Source organism: Eriocheir sinensis, unplaced genomic scaffold (assembly GCF_024679095.1).
Source record: "Eriocheir sinensis breed Jianghai 21 unplaced genomic scaffold, ASM2467909v1 Scaffold453, whole genome shotgun sequence".
Taxonomy (NCBI): domain Eukaryota; kingdom Metazoa; phylum Arthropoda; class Malacostraca; order Decapoda; family Varunidae; genus Eriocheir; species Eriocheir sinensis.
Genome location: NW_026111780.1, coordinates 55,941 through 65,204, shown reverse-complemented (window position 1 = coordinate 65,204; position 9,264 = coordinate 55,941). Strand labels below are relative to the sequence as shown.

The following is a 9,264-nucleotide window of genomic DNA, read 5'->3' as shown; positions in this document are numbered from 1 at the left end:
CTGAAGCGCCGTGACGTCCGCGCCGACGGTTTAGTGTTTAAGGATACGTCCAATCCCACCCCTCCATTCTCCCCTTGCCCCCTCCCCCCCACATCCCCGCCCCGCCTGGCCTCCGGGTTCACGCGTGGCACCCGTCTAGTCCAGGACGGCTGTGGCTGCCGGGGCCGGGGAGCCTGGGGCGGGGGAGCCTGGGGCCGGGGGAGAAGAGGCCGTGAAGGCTTTATATGAGGCAGCAAAGACTGAGGGCGTCACTTGCGACCTGGGAACACCACAGACACCGCTACTGCTGGTGCTGCTCCTGCTGCTGCTGCTGGTACTGCTATTACTATTACTGCTGCTACCAAGAGTATACTTTTGTCGCTGCTGCAGCAAACACTACCACCACCATGAGTCTTACAATGGCCTCCAGATCAAGCCTGGCGCTGACCGTGGCCCTCGCCGTGGCCGTGGCCCTCTCCATGCCCCTCATGGTCTTTGCCGCGCCCGCCGGGCCCGCCGCCCCCCAGCCCGTCATCGCCAACGGCAGCAGCGTGGCCGTGGCCCCCCTGGCCGAGGCGTTCCTCTTTTGCTGGGTGGACGCCGCCGCCGCCGTGCAGGAGGTGGAGTGGCGGGACGCCGCCGACAAGCCGCTGCCGTTGTGGACGCCCGGCGCCGACGCCTTCCAGCTGGGCCGCGGCCGACACCTGCCTCACGCCTACCTGGTGCTGGCCGACTTCCAGCAGGACCTGGCGGGCGTGTACACCTGTGTGGCGCGCGGCGAGGCGGGGGTGGAGGGGCGCGCCAGCGTGGCCGTCAGCCTGGACGACGCGGCGCCCTGGGCACGGCGCTGACCTCAACACCGCCTCTGTCTCCCCCCTCACCACCACCACCACCACCATCACCACCACCAGTACTATCACCACCACCACCACCATCACCACCACCACCACCCGCCTCCTCCCCTCCTGGAGTCACTGGTATTACTTGTTTAATATTTATCTTATTTATTACTTATTTATTGACATCTTGATGAACTGAAGTGTTTCTAATACATTGTGCAAAGTAGTTATCAAGTTTTGATATATTAAAAAATATATAAATAAAACATTCTTTTATTAATTTCACGCAACTGCCATTACCTTCTAAGCCGCCACCAGGCCATTCCGGAGCCGGGCGAGGAGCGCGAGTCTGGCTCGTGATCAAACCTTGGTGAATGGCACACCACACGCGCAGATCTGTGAATGAAAGATTGCTTATCAGGGTTGTGAGACACGAACTGTGTGTGTGTGTGTGTGTGTGTGTGTGTGTGTGTGTGTGTGTGTGTGTGTGTGTGTGTGTGTGTGTGTGTCTTATCTCCGCCGAACGTTGAGTGACCGGAGAACTAAAGGTTTTCTCAGCCTTGCTACGTGACCTTGACATGTTGACCACACGACTGTGACAAGTCCGTACTGTACCCCGCCCCCATGCACACACCGTTACGTCACACCTCACCGTCTTTTGTCCCTGTCAAGGATAGCGGAGGAAGCGGCAGAGAAGGATGCAGAGTGTGAGGCATCAAAGTCTATGGCGTGAAGCAAGTCAGGCGCCGATAAGGAAGGGTTCAGGCCCCTCGAGCTTCGTTAAGACAGGGGGCTTCGTGGTGCAGTGGTTAGCACACTCGGCTCACAACCGAGAGAGCCTGGGTTCGATTCCCGGGCGGAGTGGAAAAAATTGGGTGGCTTTTCCGATACCCTACGCCCCTGTCCACCCAGCAGTGAATGGGTACCAGGTATTAATCGGGGGTTGTGTCCCGTCTCCTGTGATCTGTTTCCTTCTCCTATAATTCCTTCCCCTTCTGTCTCTCCGGCATATGACCACAGATGTTGCGCCGACTGAACAAAACTTTCCCTTCTTCTATAATTCCTTCCCCATCTGTCTCTCTCCGGCATATGACCACAGATGTTGCGCCGACTAAACGAAACTTTCCAACTTTCCTTCGTTAAGACAGAGGAGGTCGAGCACGGTCTGTATGAGTGAGGAACGAACAGTAGGGTAAGTGTCGGCAATTTGCTGCTGCTGTAAATACTACTGATGTGTTGGTGTGTTGATCGTTTATACCAACAACGTCGGGGTAGGGGAAGCTTGTTGCAGCACCCGACAACTGCATATTGGGTTTGAATGCGGATTGCCTACAGTTAGACCTCACCAAGCTACTGGAATGGAGCAAAAAGTGGCTGCTACAATTTAATGAAGAAAAATGTAAAGTCCTGCACCTTGGGAGGGGATATCCAGCACACCAATACCACATGGGAAACACTCCACTATCCACCACAGAGGCAGAGAAAGACCTGGGAGTGTATGTTACCAGGTTACCAGTGAAAGCCAAATCCGTGCCTATCGCAGCGGACGGGTTAATTAAACCAATAAAACAGCGTCACTATAAACAGTCGCCTGCGTCACTACGAACTGGCTCTGGTGTCTGATGCCCAGGACAGACTGCCGGTGCCATGGCGAGAGCTTGTCCTGGATATGATGCTGGTTGTTGAGCAGCACGGGTGAGGCTCAGGGGAGGAGAGGTGGCGCCCCGCGAGGTAGCATTACAGGCAGGGCTCTCAAAGTGTTAGATCATACAGTGAAGTAGTTGTTTTTGTTGTGTTTGTTGTTGTTGTTGTTGTTGTTGTTTCGTGTTGAGTCGCGCTGAAAACGAACAACTTATAGATACATTTAAAAGCAAACTCGTAAAAAAAAGTACAAAAAGTGGAAAGGGGAACGGGGATCTGACGTATCCGTGGGCAGGCTGTGGTGGTGGTGCTGGGGGGTGGCGGGGGGGGGGGGGGTGCAGTATGAGGGTGCCGGTAGGGGGGGGGGCCTTTCAGATGAGGGTATGGTGCTAAACTCCAGGACAGACGCTGGTGTGTGTGTGTGTGTGTGTGTGTGTGTGTGTGTGTGTGTGTGTGTGTGTGAGACTGCTGATGGAGGGACGCAGGTGGAGGGGCATCGGGAGGTCACGCAGGTATATACGTTTTCTTCATCCCGTTTTCTTCACCCCGTTTTCTACATCCCGTTTTCTTTCATGATTCAAGATTCGTTCCGTTCGGGTTTCTGTTTCGGTTCCGCTTCAGAGGCTGATAAAACGATTTGCGTCAGAGCGATGGGGATACGCGAGAGTGTGTGTGTGTGTGTGTGTGTGTGTGTGTGTGTGTGTGTGTGTGTGTGTGTGTTCAATAGGTCCTGTCCAGTGTCCTGTCTTGGTCCAGATGCTCGTTAATTGTTTTGTATTCTTTATGTTTTTCTTATTCGACGTCCCCGGCATATGACCACAGATGTTTCGCCGACTAAACGAAACTTTCCAACTTTATTCGATGTCCTGTTCGTCCAGATTGTCCCGCAGACCAATGCATCTGTACGGACAACTGTGATTTTCTAGACCGTTCACGCATCTTGTCGCCCTCAGTAACTTTCACGTTCCCTCCACGCTGCTCCACACACACACACACACACACACACATGTCCTCTCCATCATGTCGTGTTCTCCCCTTCACCCTAATCGAAAAAGTGGTCGGGTGGTCAGCGTGCGGGCGTGTGGGACCTTGGTTCGAATCCCACCCATGCACACTGACAATGTTCAACCATCGCCGAGTGGCTGAAGGTTACCCACATGCTGCCCAGACCTTCACTTAGCCTTAACCCGTCCGCTGAGATTGGCACGGATTCGGCTTTCACTGGTAGCCTGGTCACATATAGTCCCAGGTCCTTCTCTGCCTTTGTGGTGGATAGTGGAGTGTTTCCCATGTGGTATTGGTGTGCTGGATAAACTCTCCCATGGTGCAGGACTTTACATTTTTCCTCATTGAATTGTAGCAGCCACTTTTTGCTCCATTCCTGTAGCTTGGTGCTGTCTTCTTGTAGGAAATTCGCGGTCAAGGGGTTAACTTAAGCTATTTCGGCCAAGTGGAGCACCGGGGGGGCATCATGGGCCAGGCAAGAGTCACACATCACGGCAGCCACTATAAATAAAATTCGCCTGCGCCACTATCGGGCTGGGGCCGTCCAAGAGACCCCTCGCGAAAGTCTACATGCGCTACGGGCAGCACGTAAAAAATCGCTGCGGTCATGTCACCTCCCTGCCTTCACCTGAGTCTGGCAGCCTGAACGTATACAACCTTTGATCAGAGAAACTGTAACAACAATGAAGAATCTCAGTCTTCACCGCAGAGTGCCGGGAATCGAACCTCGGCCTTCAGAACTGAGACATGAGCCCAAAACACACCGCGCCAGACGTCACTTCCGCGACCCTTAACGTGGCACTCCAGCCCCCAGTGTGGACATGAGGGAACTGCGGTGGTGGTGGTGGTGGTGACACTGTTAGCTGTAGTGTGTGCTAGCTGTAGTTGCGGCAATGATGGCAGTGGTGGTCGTGGTGGTCGTGGTGGTGGTGGTGTTCGCGGCGGTGGTCGCGCACACGGAGGCAGCAGGTCACACCGCCGCGAGATTATCGGCGTCAAGACTTCTCCCCGGGTCGTTATCAGCCGCGGCGCCTCGTTCCCTGAAGCGACGTGACGTGCGCGCCGACGGTTTAGTGTTGGGGGATACGGATTTGAAGTTACAACAACAACCCCTCCCTCCCCCTGCCCCCTCCTCCCTCTCTCTCTCTCTCCCCTATTGGCCCCACCCTTTCCCCTCCTCTCCCGCCCCGCCCCGCCCGACTGGTCTCCGGGTTTACGTGTGGCACAATTATTCTAATCCGGGCGGCTGCCGGCCGGGTGCCTGGGCTGCCGTGGCCGGGGAGCCTGGGGCTGGGGAGGGGAGGCCGTGAAGGCTCTACATTAGGCATTAAAGTCTCAAGTCCTCATTTGCGACCTGGGAACACCACAGACAATACTGCCAGCAATGCGCCAATGGTGGAATGGTTACCACACTCGCCGCACAACCGAGAGATCCCGAGTTCGATACCCGGGTGGAATGAAGACGGATCTGCAGCCTCCTAACCCCTGCCCCTGTACAGCCAGCACGAGTTGGTGCGGGTGTCAGTCGGGGCTGTGACCCGCCCCAGGTGTGGTCCGAGGTTCCCGCCGCGCCCAAAAGTCCCCCACCTGAGCCCCAGGCCATAGCGGAGGGTGGCGGGGATCGCGAGTCTGGCTCGTGATCAAACCATGGTGAATGGCACACTGCACACACGAAGATCCATAATTGAAAGATTGCTTATCACCGTTGTGTTTGAGATACGAACCTGTTTAAGTGTGTGTGTGTGTGTGTGTGTGTGTGTGTGTGTGTGAGCAAAAATGGGAACACAAAGGTATCTACATTCACATGTTTTATTACAAAAAATAAATAACAGCGTTCAATAAATACTGTAGTTAAGCGTTGGCAATCAACAGCAACACAATAAATAATGAATAAATAAATGTGATGAAACACAATGAAATAATGTGAACATTTCGTGGAGCTCGGCGGCGTGTGGGTGTGTGGCCACGGCAGGGGCGGCGGCGTGTGGGTGTGTGGCCACGGCAGGGGGGGGCGGCGTGCGGGGCTGATGATGACGATGATGAAGACAATGAAGTCAGCGCCGTGAACAGGGCGCCGCGTCGTCCAGGCTGACGGCCACGCTGACGCGGTGCTGAGGTCAGCGCCGTGCCCAAGGCGCCGCGTCGTCCAGGCTGACGGCCACGCTGACGCGGTGCTGAGGTCAGCGCCGTGCCCAGGGCGCCGCGTCGTCCAGGCTGACGGCCACGCTGACGCGGTGCTGAGGTCAGCGCCGTGCCCAGGGCGCCGTGTCGTCCAGGCTGACGGCCACGCTGGCGCGCCCCTCCACCCCCGCCTCGCCGCGCGCCACACAGGTGTACACGCCCGCCAGGTCCTGCCGGAAGTCGGCCAGCACCAGGTAGGCGTGAGGCAGGTGTCGGCCGCGGCCCAGCTGGAAGGCGTCGGCGCCGGGCGTCCACGACGGCAGCGGCTTGTCGGCGGCGTCCCGCCACTCCACCTCCTGCACGGCGGCGGCGGCGTCCACCCAGCAGAAGAGGAACGCCTCGGCCAGGGGGGCCACGGCCACGCTGCTGCCGTTGGCGATGACGGGCTGGGGGGCGGCGGCGGCGGGGGCGGCGGTGGCCATGAGGGGCATGGAGAGGGCCACGGCCACGGCGAGGGCCACGGTCAGGGCCAGGCTTGATGTGGAGGCCATTGTGACGCTTGTAGTGATATCGGTCTTGTCAACAAAGGCAGGTGCAGTTGTTGTGGTTGTAGAGGTTGTTTTTGTGGTGGTTGTGAAGGCTGTTCCAACAATTCAGTGCTCTCAGCCACTTCTCGGCGAGTAGTGTTGCTACTCGTTGTGTGAGGAAGCTGAGTGACCCAGCCTTCCCGCGGCACACCAATATATACCCGCCGACACATCCTCGACCCCTCCTTGGCCCCGCCCCCTCCGGCAAAACGTACCCCGGGCCTTTCTTTCGTCACAACGCGTATTGAACTTGTGCCGAACACTCGTGCGAGGAGAGATAAGGAGCGTGGGAGACAACGTTTGTATGTCTGTGTGTGTGTGTGTGTGTGTGTGTGTGTGTGTGTGTGTGTGTGTGAAGATTTACATGATATTTACATAGAAATTCAGACCTCACAGACCCCATGGTCCAGACTAGGTGATCTATCCTTAAACCTAAATGATACTACATTTGTCAGACGGCTCCAAAACTTTGCATTTCTAGTTTAGTTAATATTAAGTTGAAGGAAGTGACGGTCGAGCTTGTTTTTGAAGGAGTCAATCGTGTTACACTGGACCACTGACGGTGGGAGCTTATTCCATTCTCGCACTACAACGTTGGTGAAGAAAAATTTGGTGCAGTCTGAATTTACTTGTCTACATCTGAGTTTTACGCCATTGTTCCTCGTGCGCAAAGTGTCATCGATCATAAACAATTTTGTTCTGTCTACATTCGTGAAACCATTAAGTATTTTAAAATATTCGATCAGTTTTCCTCGGAGGCGACGTTTCTCATGAGAGAACATGTTAAGGGTGGAAAGCCTTTCTTCGTAGGATTTATTGCGCAAGGAAGGGATCATTTTTTTTGCCCGACGCTGAACATCTTCTAATTTAGCAATGTCCTTTGCATGGTGGGGAGACCAAAACTGTACCGCATATTCCAAGTGGGGTCTGACTAAACTATTGTAGAGTGGAAGTATTACATCTTTATTCTTGAATAAAAAGTTTCTTTTAATGAAGCCCAACATTCTGTTCGCTTTATTTGCTGCATCGATGCATTGCTGTGAGAATTTGAGGTTTGACGCGATTTTGACCCCCAGGTCCTTAACGCATTGAACGCTTGTGAGTTTAACGCCGCGCATTTCGTAATCGAACTTCTTATTTCTTGTTCCAACTTGAAGGACCTGGCACTTGTCCACGTTAAAGGGCATCGCCCATCTATCCGACCAGACGAGAGAGAGAGAGAGAGAGAGAGACTTATCCGAGTATGACAAATCAATTGGTGCATCTTCATAGGTATAAATCTCTCTCTCTCTCTCTCTCTCTCTCTCTCTCTCTCTCTCTCTCTCTCTCTCTCTCTGAATTAGATTCGTCGCATTAGCAGGAGGAGAAACTTAGCGATGATAACTTTTTTTTAGTCACCGTATCGCACCGCCATGACCAGCGTGGCGCAGCGGTCAACGCGCTCGGCCCACCACGGAGAGGTCCCGGGCTCGATTCCCGGTCGGAGTGTCGACGGATGGCCGCACCTTCCACCCGCGCCCCGCCACCCAGCACACACCTCTGACCAGCGTGACGAGGACGCAAACGTTTGGATCTTCCCGGTGCGTGTCCGGGACGTGTTGGCTACTAGTGAGGCATGTCCGTAGCGTGCCGACAGACGAACACACACACACACACACACACACACACACAGCATTGCGCCACCTCTTACCTCCTGGACGCCGGGCGCTGAGATTATCTTGATAACGTGACGAATCTCATTCATTCACCGATAGTGTGTGGGGGAGAGAGAGAGAGAGAGAGAGAGAGAGAGAGAGAGACGTAGCGAGGCGTTCTGAGCTCAGAATCAGTTTTCTTGGGATGATTTCTCTATCTAATGTTTTTTTTTTTTTTTGCGGTGGTCACGCTCACGGAGGCAGCAGATTGCACCGCCGCGGGATTATCGGCGTCAAGACTTCTCCCCGGGTCGTTATCAGCCGCGGCGCCTCGTTCCCTGAAGCGACGTGACGTCCGCGCCAACGGTTTAGTGTTTAAGGATACGACACGCGTCCAATCCCACCTCCTCCATTCTCCCCCCACATCCCCGCCCCGCCTGGCCTCCGGGTTCACGCGTGGCACCCGTCTAGTCCAGGACGGCTGTGGCTGCCGGGGCCGGGAAGCCTGGGGCCGGGGAGCCTGGGGCCGGGGGAGGAGAGGCCGTGAAGGCTTTATATGAGGCAGCAATGACTGAGGGCGTCACTTGCGACCTGGGAACACCACAGACACCACTACTGCTGGTGCTGCTCCTGCTGCTACTGCTGCTGCTGCTGGTACTGCTATTACTATTACTGCTGCTACCAAGAGTATACTTTTGTCGCTGCTGCAGCAAACACTACCACCACCATGAGTCTTACAATGGCCTCCAGATCAAGCCTGGCGCTGACCGTGGCCCTCGCCGTGGCCGTGGCCCTCTCCATGCCCCTCATGGTCTTTGCCGCGCCCGCCAGGCCCGCCGCCCCCCAGCCCGTCATCGCCAACGGCAGCAGCGTGGCCGTGGCCCCCCTGGCCGAGGCGTTCCTCTTTTGCTGGGTGGACGCCGCCGCCGCCGTGCAGGAGGTGGAGTGGCGGGACGCCGCCGACAAGCCGCTGCCGTCGTGGACGCCCGGCGCCGACGCCTTCCAGCTGGGCCGCGGCCGACACCTGCCTCACGCCTACCTGGTGCTGGCCGACTTCCGGCAGGACCTGGCGGGCGTGTACACCTGTGTGGCGCGCAGCGAGGCGGGGGTGGAGGGGCGCGCCAGCGTGGCCGTCAGCCTGGACGACGCGGCGCCCTGGGCACGGCGTTGACCTCAGCACCGCGTCAGCGTGGCCGTCAGCCTGGACGACGCGGCGCCCTGGGCACGGCGCTGACCTCAGCACCGCCTCCGTCATGTCCCCTCACCACCATCACCATCACCACCACCTCCACCACCACCATCACCACCACCACCACCACCACCACCACCACCACCACCCTCCTCCGTCTTCCCTCCCGAAGTCACTGATATTACTTGTTTAATATTTATATTATTTATTGTTTATTTATTGACGTTTTCTAATACACTGTACGAAGTAATTATCGAGTTTTATCTATT

General features: G+C 56.0%; 1 protein-coding gene across 1 annotated transcript; it reads left to right on the top strand.

Moving 5' to 3' along the window:
• Window positions 1-286: 286 nt before the first annotated feature.
• LOC126992391 (uncharacterized) lies at window positions 287-9,264 on the top strand. Its single transcript, XM_050851101.1, has 2 exons — window positions 287-599; window positions 8,747-9,264. Exons 1-2 carry the CDS (start codon window positions 387-389, stop codon window positions 8,975-8,977), a joined length of 444 nt encoding a protein of 147 aa, XP_050707058.1. The 5' UTR covers window positions 287-386; the 3' UTR covers window positions 8,978-9,264.